The 25,741-nt window shown below is 43.1% G+C and overlaps 1 protein-coding gene across 1 annotated transcript; it reads right to left on the bottom strand.

Annotated features, from left to right (window-relative positions):
- Positions 1-825: 825 nt before the first annotated feature.
- Positions 826-25,695, bottom strand: SYCP2L (synaptonemal complex protein 2 like). The gene is made up of 29 exons (XM_055704821.1): positions 25,660-25,695; positions 24,328-24,352; positions 23,222-23,307; positions 23,001-23,089; positions 22,863-22,897; positions 21,893-22,035; positions 21,371-21,423; positions 20,960-21,005; positions 20,118-20,210; positions 19,972-20,032; positions 19,419-19,567; positions 18,512-18,590; positions 16,058-16,176; positions 15,564-15,639; positions 15,327-15,402; positions 13,381-13,429; positions 12,210-12,265; positions 11,519-11,573; positions 10,774-10,930; positions 9,651-9,700; positions 8,443-8,539; positions 7,913-8,004; positions 7,684-7,747; positions 5,781-5,912; positions 4,913-5,031; positions 3,510-3,604; positions 1,945-2,044; positions 1,805-1,863; positions 826-1,318 (listed from the first exon to the last, which is right to left on the bottom strand). Exons 1-29 carry the CDS (start codon positions 25,693-25,695, stop codon positions 1,204-1,206), a joined length of 2,406 nt encoding a protein of 801 aa, XP_055560796.1. The 3' UTR covers positions 826-1,203.
- Positions 25,696-25,741: the final 46 nt, after the last annotated feature.

Here is a 25,741-nt window from a genome sequence, read left to right as displayed (position 1 = left end):
CTGCAGGGAAGGAAAAAAGGTAAGAAAAGTGTTTCAAAAGTTTATACAAATGTTTACATTGCATAAGATCAGAAGCCACAAAGATCCTAGAAGCACGTTTAGACTCAGGTTTTAATTCTCAAGCACCCACCCTGGAGTAAGTGCTGCTGGATGAGCAGCTCCCATGATCCGATTGCTCCTTCCTCAGCCCTGCCCCTCTTTAAGAGCATCCTTCAGGAGCACCTATGGTAGGGGAAAGGCACATGTCCCTGAGCAACTCAGTGCTCCTAATAAAAACATTTCCCTATAGAAATATTTCCCTATAAACTCAGGATCCCAGCTTAAACAGCTAAAAGAAACAAGCCCTCTGTTTTCAGCACCTTTTCCGAAATGCCAGGCCCAGTCTCCCGTAGGGACACACAGGCTGTTCCATCAATGCAGGGAGCTTTCATCAGCTCCATGCAGCGCAGACACACAGCATTGCACACATCACAGTAATCCATCAGTCTTACGGCAGGAATGCTGAACCCCCAAAGCCATCAGGTCCATGCATAAAAGCTGCAGCAGCAGCAGCAAAAATACATGCGCATGTGACTGGGTGGAAAAGACGGAAACTAAGCTTTGTATCAAAGTTAGCAAAGTATGCAGCTTCCTTTACAAATTGAAACGGGGCCATAAATTAGTGATTAGGCTCTGAAGAGTTTAACAACTTCAACAGAATATTTAATTAGGATACAAGGTAAATTAATAAATTTGGGTTTTAGAAATTGAATTTGGAGGCATCAAGGTTAGATGTTGATAGACTGAAAAAGCAAATGACAGAAGCACACAAGGTGGTGTGGGGCTGCAGAGCTCCTAGCCACACAGGTGTCACAACGGCACAACTCCAAGGGCAAGCGGGACAAAGGGACAGAAGATAACTGCATTGGGGGTCACTAACTACACAGAAAACAGCCTCAGGACAAAGGAATCCCCGAGATACAAATCCAGGAAAAGCATCACTACCTGATAGTCCTTTCCCTCGCCTTCTTCCTTAGGCAAGTGCTTTTGGACCACTTTCCCTAGATGCTAGCAGGGCAAATATGGCTTTCTCTATGCTTTCCATGCGTCAGGACCGGAGGCCTCACAAAGAACCAGCCCCACATGTAGGCTGACCAAAGGTTTCCCCTCCCAGGACTTCAATTTCATTTTCTCACTTCCAACACTTCTCAGTCAGGCCACAGCTCAGAGCCCACCACCCCCACGGCACTGCTTGTGCACCACACGTACCGTTGTATTCTGGATAGCATCAGCAAAACTGTTTGCTGTTTCACCCAGGGCCGAGTCAATGGACTGAATTCTGCAAGAAAAGTGAGCTTGGCTAGTTTGCCTGTGAAGCATTAGTAGTTACTGATGAAGCTTGAACAGAGATTATTTACCAATCAAAATGAACCTGAGGATTCCCCCTTTTGCAGCTTTCGGCCCAGCATTTGCACCAACAGTACCTTTTACATAGGAAACTATTATTACCTCCTTCCACCCTCTTGGACCCCTGGATACAGATGTGACCAGAGGGCGCACCTCATTCCAGATCCTGGTGCAGGTCTCTTGAGGTACATGCCTGTCATCCACAACTTCCCACACAGAGTCCCTCCTTGCACCCTTGTCCCAATGCAAAACCCTCACAAGGCTGCAAAGGCTCCATCAATGACCATCAAGCAGAGGTGCCATACTGGGTTCAAAATACTTCCTGAAATACCAGTGAGGGTACCACCAGCCTGGCTACTGCCCTCTTTAACCATCTTCGAGGATTTGTGACCATGCAGGGCAGCTGGTAGGGACATACCTTTGCTTTTGCTGGTTGCAGAAAGAATTCAGTTTGAGCAGCTGCGTGTTCCAGAAGTCCTAAAGAGAGCCCCAAAGAAAACCCCCATTACTTGGGAAGGAGGTACCTTCATGGGCAGGCGCACAAGAAGTTGTACACACCACTGCATCCTTCTCCATGTCTACCAAGATTTGAGTTTCCTTCTCAAGACTGGCAAGCTCTGAAACAACAATCTTCTGGAAGGTCTCCAGCTTACTCAGCCTAGTGATGGAGAACAGAAGTAAGTTTGACACTTTAACATGCAATAGCACAAGGCAGATGACAACCCTTTCAGCACCAAACCTGCCTTTTAGGCAGAAGAAAATGTCCTTGCTGAACTATGTGAGGCAGTTTTGCTCTCAGGTGTGTCACAGAGCACACGAACAGCAACCAGTAACAGAGGTGCAGGACAGAGCACCCAACAGGGTTCCCAGGGCATATTCTCCTGGCCTCCAGGGATTTCAGCAGAGATTTCCCCAGACAAAGAGAGCATCTTGGCACAAAATTGGATTTCCTACCATGAGTCTGATATACACATACAGTGTTGTGACAGGATGCCAGAGATTTCTAAACCTTCACCAGCAACACCCTAACTCACTTGGGTTTGCTACTTTTCCCTGGTGATGGGACACCAACCCATCATCTGATGGTGACTTCAGAAACTACCCTTCTGGGGTAGCGCAGTTTTGCCTCCACTGTCCTGCAGCTCTAGTTGGCTCCAGGTTACTTGGTTAATAACATCAACGTACAGAGCAGCACCTCACTGCCGCCAACTCCAAAGCATCCCCTGGTTTTGTTTTGGGGGTTTTTTTGTCTGTTTGATTGTTGTTTTGGGTTTTTTTTGTTTTTATTGTTTTTTTAAACACACTTCTCCATGTACCTTAACAACAAGCAAATTCTGCTTATGGACATCCTGCTGATACCTGGGATTTTGCACTTTTACAGGCTGTCATTTCACATATATGAATATAGGTCATATATTTGACCTAACTCCTGGAAATTGAATGTGTAGAAGATACAGAGGCCTGATAGACTCACTCATATCTTCGGCTGTGCTTGTATTTCACTTAAAAATCCATAACTATTATAATTGATTTCTATTATAATTGATTTTTTTTATTTAGCTCCTATCTAAGAAATTTGACAACCTGCAAAGCACAAGGACCTTCTTAAAGCCCCATCTGGTGAGTGCCTGTGAAGTCCACTAGCTGGATATTATTTCATGTACATGGAAACAATCTACAGAAGTGGGTCTATAACAGACCCCCTCACTTTTCTTCTCCCCCACTTCATTAAGTAAGAGTCCGGTCTCTTTCTTAAAAGATGTAGAAACAGAAGCTACTAAGTGTAACAAGAGGGGTTTTAAACAGATTTGTGAACAATGGTGACTATCAGAAGACAGTCTAAGGACTGACTGCTTCATCAACTGCTCCCGACTCAGGCTCGTTTTGCATTAATTAATCCATCCATTCTTCTTTACAGGAAAAAAAAAAAAAATATCACAGGATCTACACTTCTGGAATTCTTCTTACAGAGGAGCAGGAGACACACACAAGCTATTTTGCCTTACAAACCATAATAAGTGCAGTAGCTTACTATCAGGTTCACTTAAAGAGGCATTCCTTTCCACGTCAATCAAAATTTACACAAAGCTGAAGCTGTTTTCAGCCAGCAGCAGGCAGCTTACCTGCACTCATGGATCTGGTTCAGCAAGGTGGACAAGTTCTTCTCCGAAATCCTCAGGGCATTCTGTGCACTGGTCTCCATCCTTTTGTACCGTGACTAGCCACAGGACGCACCGTTAGCGATGGGCAATGGCCCAAGCCAAAAACTAGAAGTGTAGTTTGCAAAAACTTTGCCTGGAATACAAAACCCCCTGCAGGCTGCCATTCAGCTTAGCAGAAACCATCTTAAGTCACATTTAAGCTGAAGTGAGATGACACGTAGAAAGGGCACTCCAAATATGAACTGATTTCATTCAGCCACACTAGTTACACCAACAAACTCCTATGTAACCCATGCAGCTTCAGGTCAGGGTCATCTTATCCAGCCAGCAAAGCAGTGAGCTTCACCCCGTACTGCAACACACTTAACTGCACAAAACCAGGTCTTTGTTAGCACCACTGCAGATCAACACCAATGCAAACCATGTGCATTTTATTCACTACTGATTTGTAACTACCTTGACTCAAGGACTTTGTGCCAAAGTTTAGTGTGAACACTTAGCACCAGCTCAAACAACAACAACAAAAAAATCATGGTTGCACAATATGAAGTGCTGATCCAGTATGTCTGCTCTGCCATGTCTAGTTTGTTCAAAGCTTTTAAACACAGGAAGATGCTGTGATGGGTCAGATACTTCCTCTCATATCAAACTTAGTTTATTGCCCACATTACTTGTTATGGCTAAATCAACAGTAGCAGCTGGCTGCTTGCACTGCATGTCAAGCACATCTATGCAGCTGAGTGAACCAAGAATATACAGCTTGTATACTACCAATCGTGCAACCAGCATCTCTACATACTACTAAGCTCAAAGACACAACCGTGTCCATGTGGATCTTACATGTTCTAGTCAATAGGTGCAGCCTGTATTGCTGTTTTCCATTATGGAAAAGCTGCATAGTCTTGCATCGCAGTGAAACTGCTCTGTGCTCCAAAAGGGAGTTTCTCTGTTTTTGATACATGCCCATGACATTGACAATGACCCACAGATCCAGTGCAGGTACACCGTCACTATTCTGGGTTGTCTTTCACAAAAACTTTGATCCTTTCCCTCTAAGGAAAGTATTTGAAATGCCTAACCAAATCTGATGTTCCAACATATTGAAAAGACAAAAAAAAAAAACCCAAAAAAACCCCACTTATTAAAAATTCCTTTCTGCCTTTCCTGTAACACTTCTCAGAGTATATAGGTTGTGCAGAACACCTCTGGGAGCTTCAGGCTAACCAGAGGCTGCAGCCAAAACCCTGCTTTTGGACGCAAAATATAAATGGGATGTTTGCACCAACTCCCCTGGTGATAAAAAGGTGATTTCACATACTATAGGAAGTGCCACACACAGCACACATTAAGAGAATGCACGTTACCCAGAGCAATTTCTTTAGTTGGCTGATGAAGCTCTCAAATGCAGTAATCACCCCTGGATCACTGATGTCTTCAGGCATTTCAAAAAATACATCATCCACATTATCATCCTTTTCCTGACCTAGGAGAAAGCACATGCCCAGTTAGTACAATGCTGGAGGGCTTCTTGGAATATAAACTCTCCTGCTACTGAAGGCTTTGTCATTCACGTGAATGCAATTTGTGATAGAGCTAGAATTTTAGTCTTGCTCTTCTACAGCCCACAAGCAGGAGGGAAACTGCCCCAAAAGGCATTGAGAAAGACTTGTCAGAAAGCAGCATGGAAGTAGAGGCATGATACTAACCAAACACAGAGCACAACGTATTTACAGATAACGAGGCAAAAGCACAGCACGAAGGGGGAAAGAACAAAAAGAAAAGTCAGGCCACTTTTCCTGTCTTCCGATTCATTTCAAGGGAAGCCTAGCCCCCTTCTGTTCGGACTTAGCAGTGTTTTGCAGTTACTTTGTCCATTATCTGCATGGTTTTTTCAGGTTTTTTTTTTGGTTGGTTTGTTTGTTTTGATTTGTTTGTTGGGGTTTTTTAACAGCTCCAGACAATCACTGTTCAGAAAGACTAAAAGGTGTGGACATCATTAAGTGGCTTCTTAAGTGGATCATGGTTAGTGAACCCAAAATCCCATATTCACACCTCTACATAGGTGGTACCCAATGGCAGCACTGCAACACATGCCTTATGCTATGTTTTGACTTTTGGAGAAGATACTCTCCCTACAGATATCTCTCTTCAAGCTTCCATGTGACTTCTACATCAAAAAGAAAAAGCTGGAAGCATTTAAACACTTTACCTGAATTGTCAACCTGACTTTACCTGTTTGGATCTCAGCTTTGTTCTCTACTGAATCAAAGGCATCCCTTGCTTTATAGGAAGCATCAGGGGACAGATCACTTGCTTCCCACCTGGAAAATTTAGGTTTTTTTATGACAGTGCTGCTTAATATACCTAGAAAGAGAACAGAAAATGTTTCAGAAAAGAGTTGTTCTTTTGCATGAGGTATGTGCTAGTATCTACCAGCTACTTAAGCAGAAACCACCACTTAAACTACCAATGCCACAGAAAAGCGGGCAACTTCATTTTAGGGTCTGGCATCACACTTACAGGACAGGGTTAAGACTGCACCAGCAAGTATTTTTCCCTTGCAAAAGCAGGCAACTAGACTGCCTAGCGCTACACAGACAACTGGAAAGCCACCATGTCTCCAACTTAAAGACAATTTTGCTCTAACCATTACAATAAATAAATAAATAAATAAATAAAACACACACACACACACACACACTCTTGTCCAGCTTCTTTACATTCCTTCTTCCAACCCAAGATCTCAATCTGTTTATGCTTATTTGTTCCTAAGCTGGTTTCATCTGCTCTGGGGGAAAAAAGAAAAAAAAAAAAAAAGAAGAAAAAGAAAAAACCAAACCAAAACACATATAAATACAGAAGAGAGAGAAAAAACTGACCACGCCCATAATAGCCTTCTTTTCTGCAGCTTCACTGGAGTTGCCACACAATTTCTTTTAACCCAGGAAATTCCTCAGGAACACTGTGAGGAAGGCTGCAGCCCACATTTTAAGGAAAGCTTACAAAAAAAAAAAAGTCATTCCACTGCCTCAGTGTCCACTTTTCTGAGCTCAGTGAGGTATCTGCATCTGACCGACCACCTCTCTGGAGTCTCCATAGGGCAGGAAGGTGATGGATCCCAGGGCAAGGGGGACAGTCGGATCACGAAGAGCATGTTGAGGTAGATTTAGGGTTCACAAAGCAAAAGTCCAGATGCAGTCGCAAACCACACCTGAAATTTCTGAATGTAACACTACTTCTGCCATTGCATGGTATCAACTCCTCTCCAACTGTAAGACTGTAAAGAGTGATAAAAGTCCTCAGCACTTATCTTTTCCCAAAATTAAGCAGATGCATGAGTGCAGGGAAAGTATATTCTGCAAATGCTGGACAAGTAAAAGACCCATTGGGAACATGACTATAGCCAGCTCATGAGAAAAGGGATGCTTCTGCCAAGACCAAAGCTTCAGTGACTCCATTCATAGTCACAACAACAACAACTTTAAGACAATCTCTCAGAACTACCTCAGCATCAAGAGCATTAGGATGAAGACAGCCCACTTCTGCTCAGTTTTCCTTGAAGTTCAGTTGTTTCCAGTCACAAAGAGACTGCGCTGCAGTTTTGAATTAGTTTGTGCAAGTTCAGTTTCGTTTAAAAAAAAGCAAATAAATCCCTAAGTGCCACTTACCTAAAAAAAGCTACAACAATAATAAAGCACCAGTACAAGTCACCATTTACCAACTGCTTATAACAATGTTCTGTGTCTATATGCTTAGGTACAGAGAAAAATCAACAGTTTTCAGGGATGCTTGGTTTTTTAAATCGAAGTTGCCACTGTACTTCCAAAACATTAAAAATTAGTGTTCATATGTCTCTTGGGTCACTGCTTTATAAATCCCCAGCTCTTAACAGCTATGCTACAAGTTCCACTGCGATCAAGGACAGGATTTAATAGTTATGAATTCTGGCATCTGTATAAAAGCATCTTACCATAGTCTGTCACGATATACGAAACAAAGAAATAGAAGGTATTTCTTACACAAAAGGTATCTCTAAAAACCTCAACACTTACTTGTCTTTGAAAGAAAATGAGAACTTTGGCAACACCCCTTTTTACTTCTAAAGAGCTCTTCCACATTACCAAGACTGACAAACCTGAGTCCTTCCGCTTAAAACTGTCTTCTTCTCTTGACAATTTGCCAGACGCGTTGTGAAACTCCTGAGGAGAGAAGGAAAAGAAAGCAAGAAGGTATCCAGTCTGCACTGCAGACAAGCTGCCAGGGTTTCACCCAGTTATAGGAAGCAAAGCAACTCGATGCATTGGTTTTAGGCGAGAAGTAGCCTGACAGCAGGTTAGGAGGAGTTCAAGCGCTGCACACTGCACCTGCATAGCCTTCTCCACATCACTGGGATAGCTCCTGGTGGATGTATTAAGTAGTAGTGGACCCTTTTCGAGCCCCTCCGAGGGCATTTCATCTGTGCAAGAGATCAACCAAATGACACAGGCAGTAGAGGTTGAATCCTATACTGACTAAAAACCTCAATTTAATGACATACATATAAAAAAAAAAAAAAAAAAAAAAAAAAGAAAGAAACCACCACCCTCTCCTTTCTCTCTTCACACAGGGAACAGACAGTGGCTCAGACTTAGTCCAAAGACCAATTTATTTCTGGCCATCAGTTCAGTCAATTCCTTCATGTCATTAGCCCCAGCTAAATTTCTCCCTGGTCAACAGACAATCTACAAACAATATCCAGCCCTCAGACCCAGTACAAGAAATATCACAAGGCAGAATGCTTATGAAGAAAATGCAAAATTAAAAACAAACACCACCAAAAACACACCCAAAAAGCACACCCACACATATCAAAACAACTTCCCTAACTCACTGAAGAAGATTAAAAGAGAAATACCAGCATTATCCACTGTAGGCATATCGCCTCCCTTGGAGCTGGATGTGCTTGTTTTCCTTGGCATCTCCTCTTGAGCATCTTCCCTTGATGCTCCCTGCTAAAACAAAATTGATTCTAAGCATGTATTTATTTAAACACTACTATGAAAGTAAGGGTTTGGGCTGATTTGGGGGGGAAAAGATTTAGTTTGGTTGGTTTTTTAAATACACTAAAAGCAGAAATACACTTGAAAGATGCCTAACAATGCTAGGTCTTCCCAACACCGAAGAAGATCTGCGCCCCAAAGTTCAATGTATGCATAAGTTCTCCCTTTAGCCATTAAAGCTGTATAGCATATAAAGATTTTAATGAACAGAATAAAAGCGTGCTAGTCAAGAGAGAAAAGAAAAAAGCTTTTACTTTCCCCTGGAAGTCTTAACACAACTACTAGTTATGGGGAGTTTAGTCCCAGACTTTCTGTATTTATGTGGGGACCTTTCCTAAACATTTGATGTGCAGCACTTAATGGCTGGGCACTGGGAGTCTGCCACTGCTAAACTGTGTTTTATTTTGCTTGATGTATGCCCGGTCCGCTAATTCCTCCATCAATATAATCTATGGTTAGTTTTCCCAGGGCTATAGGTGAAGGTGGAGAAGGACAGTGGAGAAGGACAGCTGAACCAGGGCTCAGCGTGAGCGCAAGACTTGGAATAAAAACCTTGAAAATTGCCAGCAAAATGCAGAGGGGAATGTGAGCTTTCCCAAAGTGCCACAGGGAACGGGGCAGAGGACAGTGTGGGGACACAGCCCGGGAGGCCCAACTGGGATTTCTGCAGGTATGTGGATAGGCAGCTCCAGCTCTTGGCAGGACCCCAGAGCTGAATTCACTCCTGTGGAGCAACACCTGCATCCCCCAAAGCAAGTGTCACATCAAGCAATTCCTGCCCAATTTTCTGTCTATCAAAGGTAAATAGTATTATTACAGAACAACATGCTTGGGGTTCGTGCACAGTTGTTTCTATGAAGTTTCCCATGTTTTGGTAAGTTCTCCTTGTTTTCCCACTCTCTGGTAGATCAATACAGTCTCAGCAATCCTTGGCAGACAAATCAGTTCAACAGAACATTTGAGAAGAAACATAAAACCAGTTTCTAATTCCCCATTCATTTGTACATGTTTTGCACACAGCATAGTTTTAAACCTGAGGCACCTAAGGATGACAGCTCCTTACCTTCTTTGTCGGGTAGTCACCGCCGCTACTTCCAGAAGACACTGGAAGCACTGCAAGGAGAAAAGCTGAGCTGGTTACTGACAATGAAACCGTGTGCCTTACCCAGTTATGGTCTGCATCACAGCTAACTCGGTTTTGAGTCTGATTTTCTAGACATTTACAAGAGAACACTTTGCAACACTTCAAAAGCTTCAAAAAAGACCCCAACCTTTCTAACAAGGCTAGATGCCATGATGCAAATATACACCACTTGCTGCTTCCAGAGCAGCTGCCAAAAATAGGGCCAGCTCAGCAGCTTCTCTGATGGTCCCCAAGTCCCAGCCAGGACACGTGGGCTATCACTGCAGCGAGAACGATGACTCCCATAGGAACACAGTATAAAGCATAATTTCTCCCTCAACTTTCTTTTGCTTTTCCATCCCTACAGAAGCCAACAGCCACCTGAGCAAGGCTCATCCTCCATGAGAGGGATGGAGACGTTAAAAATCTCTCAGGGCAATTCAGTTTGGATTTGGAGGTTCCAGCAGCCAACAGACCCATGGAGCATGGCTACAGGGGAAGCACACTTGGTCCAGCCTGAGCAGAGAATGCTGTTGGAGGACACTATGTCTGACTTTGTACATCTCTCAGAGAACAATTGACCTATCTGTGTTTAAGAAGGGGAGCAGAGCGCAATGGTCTGCAAATTGCGTAGTTTTTCAAGGTCTGTTCCCCAAGTCAGTCGTATTCCTGGAGAGATGAAGAATGGAAAGTCATAGGGAGGAGGTATGGCCGCTCCAGAGAGATCTTCCTCTTCTTGTGTTCAAGAGCGCCAACACAGGCATCAACTTAGCACCCGTGGGCTCTTCAGCCCCACTTGCACAGAGGGCTGTACCCATGCAGACACTCAGGTGCCCGATTTCCACCTGGATGTTTGAACCCCACTGAGGGAAGGGGGTGGGAGCCTGGTCCTTCGAGCACAAGGTGCACAATGCACCTCCCCCGTGGGGCACCCCTCGCTGCTCTCCCCTGCTTGGATCAGAATTCAGCCAAATCATCCCTCTCCAAACCATCATCAGCCGGTTACTTATCTGCAGGACAGTACATCACGCACAGCTAAGCGTCAACAGGGGACCAAGCTTACCTTTTAATTTACTTCTCACCCTGGATCTTTTTCGCGTATAGTCAAGAGATTTTGGCAACAGCTCTTTCTGAGAGTCAAGGATCCAGCTTTTTTCGCTCTCACCAGTGCTTCTATTTTCATCGCTGCTTTCAGAGAAAAGATGTTTCCTGTAACTGGACTAAAGACACTATAAAAAGTGAGTCCTGCTCGGTCAGCTCCCTCCACTCACCCAGAAGCCCCCCGGCTATTCCCCCTTCATCTACTACCAAATTATTCCATTTCTTCCTTCCCACAGTACAACACCTAAAGCATTTTAAGCTGTGAAATCTGCCAAAACAGCAACAGTTAACTGTCAAACCAGCAGTGTAAAAAACACCAAGAGGCAGATGGTTGCCCTTTGCCAGCATGGGGTTCACAGCATCCTCCATCCTCATCTCCCCCTCCCTTCTGTATCTAGATAAAAGAGCTCTTGGAAGGAGGAAAGCCTCAGCATGCCTGAGCTGCAGCCAAGAGTGCAGCGAGAAGAAAAAAAAAAAAAAAAATAGCACAGACATTCACTCGCTGGTCTGGCAGTCCTGGTGCACCCTAAGCACTGTTTTCGGTAGCAACAAGCAGACTATTTTGAGGCTACCAGGCTCACATTCCTCCACCTCTGCACTGGCTAAGCCTCAAACTTCAGCCTCTTTAAGGGTGCAATCAATTTGTATAGGTGGATACACACACAGCAACCAAAGGCTCAAGGGATAAAAAAGCACAGATGACCTACCAGCCTTCTCTTGAGCTTGCCTGGTTCCTTGTTCTTGTCTCCTGTTTTCAAACTCCTGCCAAGTAACCGAGAAAGACCCCAGTAAGACGAGCAGACGCTGCAATAGCACATCACAGCAGCACAGAAGGGTCACAGCCAGATAGCAAGGACAGGGGGCTCCTCGAGACACCAACAGGAGAACCAAACTGATAATGCCAGTCATTCACCAAATTTTGCTTCTTTGGTTGATTTCTGAAAATAGCGATCTGGGGATACCTGGAAAGTAGCACTTTTTTTGTTGTTTTTTTTTTTTTTTTAAAAAAAAAAAAAGGCTATGTACTTAGAGATGGCAAGTCGCTGGCAGCTTGCTATAACTGGAGGTAGCCAAGGCAAGACAGAGGGTTTAAGCTTTTTTCAAAAATTGGTAATTTAGGCATACGATCAAGGAGCGGGGGGTGTTTGAGAATTAAAGTCTTATTATTGTCAAAACATACAGAAGTCATTATTCTCTGTAGTAGCTTTTGTATTCTCAAGTACTATTGAAATATTGCTATTGATAACATCCAGATACTGCGACAGCTAAGCAAGGAATTATTTTATCAGAAACTCACACAGCCTTTTTGATCCCATCTTAAAACAAGTTAAACTAAGGTAAAGAACTTTTCTTTCACAAAGCAAAAAGTTCATAAATGGTGCACACACAATCCCATACCTCTGATTTTGCGAAGCAACCTTCTGGCTAAGAATCTTTGCTTGGGCTTCAGCAACCTGAAAGAGAAGCAGGTATTTGTCTTGAAGTCAAATTATCCCATAAAACAAACCACAAAATTAAGATGTATCAGAACTCAGAAGGGCTAGAGGAATGGATTACGAGTCCAGCAGGAAAATTCAACTTTTTGACAGTGGGATTTGTTGATTGGAAGTGTCAGAAATTATAACAGACAAACATCAGCCTTCTATAAACAGAGTTACTTTCTCTTTTCCTTGCTTTACGAATAACGTTTATTTTAAGCAATAACATCGTAAGAGACGTCATTTGAAGCAGTAACGCTGCTAGTAGCTGCAGGTGCCAGCCAGCCTTTGGGCAGGGCTGCAGGGACAGAGGGACAGGGTACCATGGAGCAGGGCTTTATGCTGACACCCAGTGGCAGTAGCAAGGGTTGGAAGGTGTCCAGTTCCAAACAGAAATTCGGGGTGCCCGTTCAGCACCCATCGCCGCTGAGCTGACAGGCGGCAGCACCCACCCCGGGGAGGAGGCTGACAGCCAAAGGGTTTGTGCGTGGAGCCGTCTTGATGGAAGCCATCGGGAGCAAGTTCTGAGCTTCCTGAGAAAACCCACACTGGTCAAACTTTGGTATCAGGCAGAACGATTCGTTTTTATTCAGTTTTTCTAACAGTCTGTAAATATGAGTCAAGCAGAACTTCCAAGAAAAGTTTTGTGAAGACCGGCTTTAACCAGGGATTTCTAACTTGCAAAGCATGGCTCAGAACGGACTTCAGCCTCTTCTGGTTTAGCCTCTAGGAGCACAGTGAAGGACACTCAATCTGCTTTCAGTACCAGTAAGACACAAGCAGAGGCTGGCCTTCGACCTCACAGCTTCACTGCAGCAACAGCTCAAGCTGCAGTTGATTTTATCATACATTATCCACCACAAAACTCAAGTAGTGATGAGCATTCTCCCCACCTCAAAACAAAAAATTGCCACGTATAGCACCATGCAGAAAAAAACAAGAGCCTCGGATTCTCAGTTGCCTGCTCTAACAGTGTCTCCATCCTTACCACATTTCTGTGCTAAGAGATAGCCCCTACTTCAAGTTACTGCTGTTAGCTGCTGGGCTGGGACCTGAAGCGCATCTCCTAACAGCTTCTGTCTCAACTTTACCTTTTCATGACTTGCAGCATCTGAGATTTCAAAGTCATAGATTTCCTTCCTGCAAGACAACATATACGTGGCAATGACTTACAATCATGAAGAATCACCCTATGGAACTTCACTAAGAATATGGGGGGGTAGTGCAGTTTGTTTTCACCCCCCTCCCCTATGAACTCCATTATACAGTAAACAGATACTTTATTGCCTAAAAATGCTGTTTTCTCAGCTTCTAAACAAAAACACTCATTCTTTTCCTACACAGTCTCTATTGTCTGTCTTGATTCTAGCTCTTTCCATTGTAAAATTTTAATTTTAAGAGAAATAAGATACAAAGTAGCCTATCCCTGTTTACATAGTGGACATTTTGTTCCCACATCACCAATAATAGTATGTGGTAGGAAGAAATCATAAATGGGAAAATATTTTCAGAAACATTTAAAAGGGGGGAAAAATCCATTTAACTGTTTTGAAAATTCTAATATTTAAATGTTTTCTCTCTCTAATCGCTTCTCTGTATGCATCTAGATTGTTTTCATGTCTTTCAACACTTAAACTTGACCGTATCTTCAGTTCTTTCTCCAGATTGTAACCATGTTTTAAAAAAAAAAAAAAAAGTCTACAATTATTGCTCAACACGCAGCACACCCGGGAGGCGTACTTACTAGTGGAAGAAAAAGAACTGAGCTGCTCGTTAGTTAAAGCTTCCCGAGGGAAAGGAACTCTCGTTTTCAGATGAAACACTAGAGGGAGCAGAATGACCAAACTAAGGAGTTTTTCAACTAACTTCTACACTGCTGCTCCTGCTTTAGTACAAACTCTATTTGCTGCGTCAAGTTATTTGGTCTTAAAACACAGAACTTGCAGTAATGATGAAGTCCTGCATCAAGTTTTCCCATTCTTATCTACAATCAAATAAAAAATTCATCAAAACGCTTGAGTGGGGTTTTTTTTAAGCTGAGTCAGTGGATTGAAGCAGGATGCCCAAGGAAGCCCCGGAACCACAAGAACCACAGGGGAGATCCTTATGTACAGTTCGTTTGCTCTCCTGCCCAGCAGCAGACATTAGCTCGCACACAGCACTGGGCACAGAGCACAGCAAGAGGGTGCAAAAAGGCTGCATACAGCCTTGAAACCCTCCACTGCCTCTGCCCGAAGTGCCGCTGGCTTGGAACACCAGCGGACCCACGTGTGTGCATGAGGGAAGGGGTCAAAGAGACCATCCTGAAACTGTAGGACACGTGGTGCCAAAAATAAGCTTAGGTATTTGTGAAAGAATCATAGTCAAGTCCAACCGTTAACCCAGGACTGCCAAGTCCATCACTAAACCATGTGCCTAAGTACCGCATTTATGAGTCTTCTAAACACTTCCAGGGATGGCAATTCCACCACCTCCCTGGGCAGCCTGTTCATTTACAACCCAAAGAGTCGGTTTGTGAGGTACTAGCAGGGAAAAACACTTGCACCAATTAGCATCAAAGCAGTGGTTTAAAAGGTGTGTAGGGAAGAAAGCTAATCAGTCACTTCACAAAAGTCCAACTCATTAACTATAAGAAATGCTGTCCTGCAAAGTTCGGGGCAGGGGGTGAACTCATGTTCACATGATCTTCCACAAAAGTCACGATCCCCCTTATGAACAGTTACATATTTGGTGAGCTCTGGTTACACAGCTGAAGCTAAACTCCCAGTAATACAGCTGAACACTCATCCTGTACTTGAATTAAATTCATGCTGAGAAAGAAAATTCACACCAAAGTGGCAGCCGAGCCAGTAACCAAACATCACAGTTCTGCAGCTCCAAAGTGCTGTAACTCTGAGCAGCCAGCCTTGCTAGCCAGGGTAGCAAGACAAACTTTTGGGTTTTTTCATATAATAATCGATAGAATAAACTTCAAAATTACATGCATTAAAACCCCAGGGGAGGGAAAACAAACAAACAAAACAGAAAAAAAGCCCACCTTGTAACTTTTTGTCTGCGAGACCCTCGCCTAGGCTTAGCTTTCGTCCTTGAAGATGAAGTTTTGGACTTTTTTGCTGAAGGAGGCAAGGAAACTACAGCTTCACCCGCTGGAGCTACTATGAAATACTTTATCTGCTTTTTGCTGTAAGGCCCACAAAAGCAGACCCTTCACCATGTCACCTGGGGGACACTTAATTGGGTCAGACTTAAGGAACTGAAGGGAGCCACGCCTGACCTGAGCCTTGGTTAGCATCTTCCACGTAAGGCTGCTGGTTCACTGTATTCATGGTGACACCAGAGTTAACCACTTTCTGCTCGGAGACATGAAACCATGAACAGAGCATGCATACGACTGATAAAGAAGTGAGGTTGGTTGGTTGGTTTTTAGGAACAGAGATTTTCACTGCTAGCCTGTGGCCACAGCTGGATGACAGGCTCATCATCAGCCACACAAAAACATTTTAGGTTGCACATAAGTGATATGATGAACTCTCACTAAGAGCATCCCACCATCCCCTTACAAGGGGTAGCAAAATTTCTTCTTTCTTTTTAAAGCACTTTTGCCAAAATTGCAAACATTGATATAAGACTGAGTTTGAAAACATTGCCAGATCTGGGTACAAACTAGTCTTCTTTGAAAGAAGGTTTTAACCACACCTATAAAAAAGGGAGACTGGAGGAGGGCAAAAAAGGGCACAAGGAGTGTTTCACCATACACCAAACACTTACTGCTACGGTGCCTGTTAACTGCTGGCTGTGCTGAGAGGTTAAGTTGTCTGATAGAGTCTCCACGTTCCCAAAGTTTGAAGGATCTTCCGTCATCTGTGGTTTGCTGGACTCTGGTATTGCTGCAGAAAAGCAGTTGAGCGAGAAGGTCATTGCAGTAATTGAATACACACACCACCACCCTTTTCCGTTCTTGCTTACGTGCACAGAAGCATAACGATACAACTTAACAGGCACAAACATCTCAAAATTTTTAATAGAACAGAACCATCAAAAATCTCCAGATTATACAGAATTGCCAAGCGAAATCAACAGCATTTTGAGTGTACCCCTTCCAAGCCCCTCTTACTATATAAATACATATAACTATCACCTTATTTCTACCTTGGCTCTTAGTTCTGGAAGACATGGAACAACCCTTTGTGTTCAACTAAAACAACAAACCAGCAGGATCTTCCACCACCTCTGTTTCCTTCCACTGAAGGTCCACTGGGCACTGCAAAAGTTGTGTCGCTACAGATAAACTACCTTCTGCCCTTTGTACTCCTTGCTTGCTTCAAGGAGTAGTGTCCACCTTGTACCTCTCTGCGTGTTTCATGGTGGACACTAATGAAGGAATTTCTCCCTCACCTGTACCTCCAGGATCTGGAGGACTTCCATTCTAGCTCATTCTGGGTTGTAACTGGAGGAAAATGAGGAGTACTACCAAAGTAGTTACTGCCTCAGACATTTAGAGCTGAAGTAGCTCTTTCTACTATGCACCTGGAGAAATCTGACATACACAATAACTAAGAGGAAAGTAAAAATTTGGTTTTAATATCAGCACAGAAAGAACGCTACCTAACCTAAGGGCTCTTCAAACTCGTGATCCATTTCTGAGACGGTGGGTGCTGGCAGTAGAAAGAGCTGTGAGTTCATAACCTTAGAAGATGTGGAAATCTCTCTTAAACAAGTTACACCGAGGAACAATCTGCACAAAAAGTAATCACTTCAAAAATTGAAATACAGCCAGTTTTGCAGCAAGGACATATCCCGGCCTTCAAGAAGGAAAGATCACTGTACAGAAAAAAAAGCCACCTCCCAAATAATTTGAGACTGAAATTGAGCTAAGGAAACATTGCCTGTTGATGATCAATTTGATCATGCACGCCTCTTGCCTTTGTGCTGAAAGCAGCTTTTCCTCAAGACTAGGGGTCACAGCCTTGCAAAGCAGGGTAGAGGGAAAGAAAGAAGCTACTTTCTCTTCCCCTTGGACAAACGCCAGGCTTGGACCTTCCTTTGGGTCAGGCTCCCAAGCATCACATCTGTACTTCAGGCTCTGTGTTCGCTCGACATCTAGCATGTTTTGGATCAAAATGAAACCCATCAAACAATGCTGGAAGGAGATGTCATGCAGGAGATGGTCACTGGCAGCGCGAGAGACAGCACCACTTGATCACAGAAAATTCGGTGTGTCCAGTTCAAAGAAATACAAAGCACTTGCTCTAGGCTGGTGAGAAGAAGGAAATAACGGCTATTCCAGGTCCAGCTAAGAGGCTTTCCTACCATAAGGCACATAGGCACATTTGTAGCTGGGGCACACACAGGGACAGCCCTGTGACACAAGGTATTTCCAGCAGCACTGCCCCTACGCGTGGCAGCAGGTCGACAGGAGCAGCGTAGCCACTCAGCTCTCTACAGACAGGGCCTGCAGGTGAGCGTTTCTGCAGCACCAGGCACCTCCAGGGCATCACTCACCCTGTGTGGGGAAAGAGGACTGGAGCACACCGTTCTTTATCACATCCCCTTGCCGAAAAGGAACAGAAGTCACATCCCTGCAGGAAGCCTCGGCAGAGGCTGCCCCACCACACACACCCCACCGCGCAGAGGAGAGCGCGTTAAGTGCCAAGGTGTGAGCACTGGTCCATCAGAGGACCTGTGCTTCCACGGGGACACAGATGCCACTGTCCCCTCCTGCAAGGAATCTCCCACAGGCACCTGCATGGCACAGCCAGACCACCAACCATGCACAGGGCGAGCAAGAAGGGAGGAGAGGTGGGTGCATCCCACTGCAGCTGCAGATGGAGAAACACCACTGCACACGCTTGGCACGTCAGAGGTCAGCCAGCAGCAGAGGTGTGCCTTGCCAGCCACCTGCCAGCACACAGATCCCGTCTCCACGAGCAGTTCCCCTTCCCATGCAACCTCAGCAGCCCATGGTCACGGTGCCTCATCCTCGCTCCCTGGGACTCAGCATTTGCATGAGCACCAGTTACCAAGCTCATGAGATACAAACAGTAGAAAATTGAACTTGGGGGTTTCTTTTTTTTTTTTCTTGAGGGGTGGGGGGGGTGGGGGGTGTCATGTGGTTGACCACGAGCTGTGGACTGCAAGTGAAGATACTCATTTGAAAGCCAAACAATTTAAATTTCATTAAATAAAACAATAATTTCTAAAAAAAAAAAAAAAAAAAATCACCTGTTTCATTCTGCATGGCTTGCTCCCCAGCATGGACAGGCTCCCCAGCATGGACAGACTCCTCTTCAGCCATATCTATCTGTTGGTGTGAATTAATCTCATGGGAAGTGACCTTAAAAACAGTAAAGTCTTTATCTAGTTAAGGCAGCTACTTAATAACAAAACAAACAATTGTTAAACGCCAGCAGCAAATCACTGGATGCTAATTGAGTTGACTATTTAGAATGGACTCAGCTCCTACAAGGATAAATGACAGCCACTATACTACAGCTATTTACCGTCACACCAATATTTGTGCAAACCCCATGGTGTGTAAACAAATCACGAGTATAAGAAATTAACATATTAAGATTTAAAAAAAAAATAATCACACACATCCCCCACGTTTTTACAATAGCTCATAAAAAACTTGAGGTTTTCAAGTGTACTCTACTTTTAATCTAGAAGTACTATTAAGATTTGAGTCTTCCAGCACCCCTTTTCTCCAGGTTTTTGTGTCAGTTTGCTCATCCTGTGCAATGTTAGTGCTTCGAGCTAATGTGAGAGCACATTTATATTTCTAGCTATGCAATTAAATGCCATAGGCTTTATTTACTACTTCAGAAACACGGCAAAAGTAATCATAACACGTTGAATTGATTAACAAACCAATTTAACCTTCCAGCTTCTAAACCATAAATTAGAGTCCCTTGAAACTTCTTTCCTAAAGTCTCTAATTTCTTTCAGGCCAAAGTTAAGAACATCTAAACAGTGGGTCAAAAATCCACAAGAGGAAGACAGATATATAATGAACATGCATAAATAAACACACACAAAAAACCCCAAACAAAACCACTGATTTTTTTTCCAGTGTATATCAAGTAAAATATAGTTTAGAAAAGAAAAAACATTCATACCAAGAGCTTACCATCATTTTTTCATCACCCAGAACTTTTCCAAGTATACTTAAAATGTCGAAGTCAGCACTGAAAGTTATTTTGATTTTTCTTGCTTCGGTTTTGTTAAAAGTAGCAGGAACCTTCATATAAATTGTAACAATCTTTTGTCCACCATCCTCTGGGCAAAAAAACCCCAAGCAAACAAATAAAACAGTTAAATCTGTTTTAGAGCAAGACATTCAGTGTGCCACCCCAAAAAAATCTTAATTAGTGTTTGGGATTTTTAAAAAGTCTCTTACACCTTGAATTTCCAATTCCTCTGTTCATCCATTTCTTTCTCATTGGATCTAGACAATTATGCTGTTCCCCAATACATCTATAAAGTGACCCCTCAACACACCCTGCTTGTGTAGGGAGGGTGGGCTACTGTGCTAAGGGGGCCCCTAGACCTCCAACAAGACCAACAGGGAGACAGGAGAAGACACAGAAACTCTCCTTGGTGATGGTGAAATTTTAGGTTGGCTCCATGTGTCTTGTGGACCCACAGCCAAAAGGAATACAATGCCAGCTGGGAAATCTTACCCTTCAGGCTGTAACCGCTGACGGCTTCTTTCGACAGCCTCACCGTGTCCCAAAGAGCACCCTTTGGAAAACCAAAGCCATCACATCAGAAGAGCTGAGCGGAGTCAGCGTTATGCTAACCCAAGGCCACCTGGCTTTGCTGTTACCCCGTTACTGTCCACATAGAAAGTCACGCTCTGGCTGCCAGCGTTGAAGTCAATCCAGAACTCCTCCAGCTTCTCATCTGGTGGCTTCTTCACCTGGGGAAGAAAAACAGCTGCACTGCTGCTCCCAGTGAAGAAAAAAAAAAAAAAAAAAAAACAAACACCACACAACAAACACACACCACAACTGCTGCAGCATTCTCAGTTTTCTTTAACAAAAAATTGGAAAGTGTTGCCCTACACGTGTGTGTATACATATGCACACCTTGCAGAAATAAGACTTGGGATCAACCTGCGAGTTGCCAGCCTGCCGCTCAGCTGGCCATACCCACAGTCAGACGTGGCTCTGCATCAGCCGAGGGAAAGGCGATACACAAATGCTCAGTGTTTGTGGTGAGAAAGACTCTACAAAAGCTTTTAGTAGCTTTCAGCACTTGAAATAAACCTAAGCAGGGGAACTGGCTTCCACTGAGTTGGTTTTGATTCGATACGACTGTAAGGAGTGGTGCCGCAAATACATTTAAAGACCAGCAAAGCAACGTGCAGGATCCGTAACTGCGGCTACGGCCTCTCCTACATGGACATCAGGCTGCTCTTGTTTTCTGGCAGCCTGGGAGCAGCTCTGCTGGAGGAATCAGCATTGTCCTATCCTATTTCTTTTTAGAGATCTCTCTTCTGTCATCGCCTGAAAGAGAAGTGCTGCCTACATCGTTTGGCTGATACAAAAGCAAAGTCAGCAGCAAGGAGAGGAGAAAAAAAACCACCAAACCCAACATATACCACAAAGCAACATTTTAACAGCAATAACACTGTAGGGAAGGTGTCACAGTGTTAAGGACTATTACCTCGTTCACGTCAGCAAAAGCAGACATACAAGGAAATGAATAGACTCTGGAAGAAAAGCAGACTTCACATGATACAGTCAACATCAGAGTTCAACTTTATCAAAGATAAAATCATTAAGATTGGTTATTGATTTTATTGTTCAAGAAATAATTAATAAAGTCCTAAAAGTAAATTAAGCTAGGAGAAGTTCAGACAATACAGTATTTTATTAGTGATGCACTGTCTTCATTGATTTTACTTTCAAAAAAAAAACCCCACCATTAAAATGAATAAAATCTTAAGAACTTCATTATTCGTATGTGATTTAAATTACTATTTTTTTAAAATATAACCCAGCTCAGTTTACAATCCTAGTTTTTCCCCTCTGCACTAATGCCAGCACCAGTTTATTCTGTTGGTTCACAGCTTACCTGCTTTCATCCCCAAGCCTTTCATTTAGCTTGTTAAGAAACTTTCTGCAGTCCTTCAAGACAAATGGCATCTTATTAAAAATGAGGCTACATTTCCTTTGCAAAGAGTTATTCTATTGGGCTGTGTAACTTCTATTCCAGTTATAAGCTTTCAACTGGTCAGTTGAAAAGGGAAAGAAACACTCAAGTTGCTACAAATGGCTGGACCCAACTTACAACCAGCAAACCCCCAAACAAACCACAAAATTTTTTTTATGCTTTAGAAGTAAAATAAAATAGCTCCTATTTCTGAGTTAACAATATGCCATTTTATATTTGCCAGATTAAAAAAAAAAAAAACAAAACCCAAAAAAAACCACCACCACCACACACACACCATCCACAAATAACTACATAGCTTTGTGTATTAATAAAAATCAGTTTTGTAGGAACTTCTTACAAGGACGTCCTGACCGAACTCAACCAAAACTAGCCCCTATACACACTTGTCAAGTATGTTGTTTTCAAAATAAAGACCCTCACCGTCTCAAATTCTCTATCCTGGATCTCTTTGAAAGCTTCAGCAAGATAGTTATCTTCAAACCAATGGTGAACAAGGTCATCCCTCCATTTTTTTGTCATTAACCTACAAAGTGCTTCTGAAAGGGCAACCTGAAGGTCATAATCTAGGTGGTAAACATAAGCACAGGGTAAGTATCACAGCCCAGCATAACAGAGAGTTATAACGTTGCTACTCTGGCACTTATATGCTACAGTCGCATTCATCAGCCAGCTTCAGCTTCACCAAGGAAGGCAGCAGAGGGTAACAGCCAAGCGTTAGCTCCAGGCATCCCCAGCTCAGTGAGGTCAGGGTGTGGAGCACTAACCACAACACCTGCATGTGTCAGGAGATGTTCTTGGGGGTCGGGGGGGATGAGAGCGGCGCCTCATCACTGACTCCCCAGGATTAAGTTTCATTTCACATGCCATGCTAACACCCTAGAAAGTGTTATTGCTAGGAGAAGAAAAAAGAGATTTCACTCAAGAGACTGCAAACCTTGTTAACAGAAGGTTGTCCATATCATGGCAAAGTAGTTAAAATTTGTTTTCTAAAGACTAATAGCCAGCGTACTTTGTAAACACATACATAAAGCAGATCTCATTACCTTTCAACATACATCAGTTTAGCTTTTCTTATTAACCAATATGAATTACTGACTAGAAAGAATTAATGCATTGTCGCATCTAACAGCTTTTGAATAATGTTTTCCTAAAGTACTACCCAACTTTCCTCCTCCCAAATCAACTCTTGACAAGGAAATAATTAAAATTATAATTCATTTTCAATTATAATAAATAAATATTATATATAATAATAAAATTACTGTAATAATTCAAAAATAATAATAATAATAATAATAATGTAATAGTATTATATAACATAATAAATAAGCAGATTAAGTAAAGCCAGAGAACCCCAGCTTCACAAGAATAACCACTAAATACTTCTTACCACCAACCTCCAGTATAGTTTTTGCAAGGTCTTTCCTGAAACGACATAATGCAACAAGTTAAAGCAGAGAAATAACTTTAAGTCTTGTTGCAGCAAAGATGCTGTTTAGCTACTGGAGCTTGAGGGAAAGCCACTTACGTGAGCGAGCACATCTCCTCGGACAGAGGGAATTTCTTTCTCTGTTCCCGTGAGACACTGTTGAGTATAGAGTTGAGGGTCCTCAGAGTCTTTCCCCCAACAGAAAAAGGGGCAGAAGGGAAAGTGAAATAATTGAGTAACATTTTTCACATTTCGTATCTAATTACACACACTTCTGTGCACACCTATCTGTGATTTTCTTCTCCTAGTAGAAGTCTTACCTCATGCCGCAGAGAGTAGCAAATGTTTGCTTCTGTCACTAGATGCCCTAGTTCAGGTAAAAATAAATTCACCAGCTCTTTCTTCCCTAGAAAAATCATTGGAAAGGTTACAGCTAGCAATGAGCTGGTCTCCATATAAGACAGTTGAAGCAACTACAGCTTGTTGTGTTGAAGGAGTAAAAATATCCCAGCTGCGGATGAGTTTTAAATTAAAACAAAGCTTCCAACCATTTAATCCTAGCCAGAAAGGGGAACTGGTAACTTCTCCATAAAAAAAGCTCCAGGTACTTTTAACTACTGGCCTGGGTAACTATTTAAATGGGTACAGAGAGGAGAATCTACTTGCTAACTGCAAGAGATAAATCCGTAATACACAGCTTTTGTCAAAGTCCACAAAGCAAACCACTAGAGTATTAACCAGAAGACACTCATGCCCACTTTGGTCCCACTGGAACAAGCTACAAGGATGAATAAGCTCGTGTTACCTGGCCCACAATGTAATGTTTAATTTTTACATGCCTTGTGAGCCTGGATGTCTGGACACATGGGTACTTGTGCTTTCTGAAAGCACCTGCTCCCCTGCCTTAATGGACAGCCAGCAGCCACAGAGAAAAACCTACCCACCGAAGTGAACGAGGACAGACATCCCTCCCTCTGCCTTGTCAGGGTGGCTGAAGGAATTACCACGTTATTCTGCAGCGGTGGTTGCCTTCAGCAAGGGAATAACATCTGAAGCCAGTATGAACAGGCGTGCAAGAGCAGAGCTTCTCGCCCAAACTCCCTTCAGAAGCGCCGCTTACTCCAAGCAAGTGAAATATTTGATGCCCCCCATTTAGACAAGATGCCCCAGCTAGGTGTTTTTGTCAGCATATTCAAAACAAGCAAGTAAAGAGAATGGTAAAAGGGTTTGTGCTCTGATCTAAACAATGAAATTTAACGGGAGAAAAGTCAGCAGGAGGACTGAAAGAAGACATTGCAGGGAGGACGAGGGGGAAGGGAGCAGAAGGGAGAAGAGGAAGGGGATAGAATTCAAGCAGAATTAAGAAACGTGTTACCAAGACTGAGATTCAGGATATCAAGGAACAGAAGGGGGAAAAAATACTGACCTTCACTGCTGCACCGGCAAATCACCTGACGGAGAAAGCGAAAGAAGCCTTCATTAACACTCCACAGCCCGAGAACCACAGCACTCAAAGCGCTGAGGTGCTTATGCCCCCACCATCACAGCTTCCAGGGGTGAAATAACATAAAACATCAGTGTACCCACATCAGGGAAAACAGTGCCGCCTGATGCAGGTGTGTCACATATTGGTCACCCCAGGTGGGCACTATGTAGGGGGAGTAAAGGGAACAAGGCACCCACTTCCCCCAGGGATTTCAGCAGCACTTGAGAGCGCGGTGCCCTCAGGTCGCCTGCAAAACCCACATCGTGGCATCGCTTTGTTACTTTTATTACACCTATGGGCCTATGTAAAAACATGTTTTGCATTTACACACTACTACAGTGCTATATATCATAACGTGTAGTATCTGAAGAGTGTTAAAGTCCCTTAAGGAAAATAAAATATAAAATAAAAAAATTAAAGAAAAAAAAACCAAAACCCAAACAAATAGCGTTTCGTCCTCCACAGCGAAAGCATATGAAAGAAATGGAAAAGGAAGAAAAAGAGATCAAGTTTTGACAAATCAATAATTTAAAATATTTCATATGATTTCCATGTGGTTAGTAGACAAAGAAGAATATTGGTTTTGCCCAAATATCTTTTATCAAGTCTCCTAAAAATAATCATAAATATGCACACAAATACCAATGCACAAAGTGACACAGTTCCAGTAAGCTACAGACAGCAAGACTGGGGGACCAGCTTGGGTAAAGAAGTCCAAAGTACCCTTCCTACTGCAATTTTACATCACTTAGGACTCCGATACCTTTAAAGTTACAAATATTTAAAATAGAAACCTAAGTAAGAACTGTAAGCAGGTCAGATTATTCTTTAAATCTGCTGTTTCAAACACCATAGGACCAAATCACCAGGACCACCTCGTCAAACACGCACATAAGGTGCAGCTCAATGTCAGTAACTTATGCTCTAAAAAAGAGCTTTGGCACAAAAGCTTTTGTTTACAAAACATCAGAACTTCTTGCACATTTTCCTGCAAAAAATAAACACTTGGCTTTATGTTAGAAAACAAGAAAATGCTGCAGCCCTGTGCAGCCCCACAGCAGCTTCTCCCAGGTGTGTCAAACCTCAGCCTAACGCGAGCCCTGAGCACACTGCTGGGTGCTGCCCCTCCACACCACCTGAGCTGCATCCCAGGCTCAGTCCTAGGACCAAGGTTTGTGTAACTATTTGTTTTTTAACAGGGAACTGTTTGCAGACAACGGCTTTCTTATCCAATAAATGTGACCCTTCTGCCCCCTTCATGCACATACGTACCAATGCAGAGTCAAAGAAGTCTTCAAGAAGCGACATCAAAGATTTATTCTCATTTGGGTCGATGAGGTTCACAAATGCTCTC

The sequence above is a fragment of the Falco cherrug genome, chromosome 3 (genome assembly GCF_023634085.1).
Source record: "Falco cherrug isolate bFalChe1 chromosome 3, bFalChe1.pri, whole genome shotgun sequence".
In the NCBI taxonomy this organism is placed as follows: domain Eukaryota; kingdom Metazoa; phylum Chordata; class Aves; order Falconiformes; family Falconidae; genus Falco; species Falco cherrug.
The sequence above is the reverse complement of the archived record's forward strand: the minus strand, read 5'-3'. Positions and strand labels throughout refer to the sequence as shown.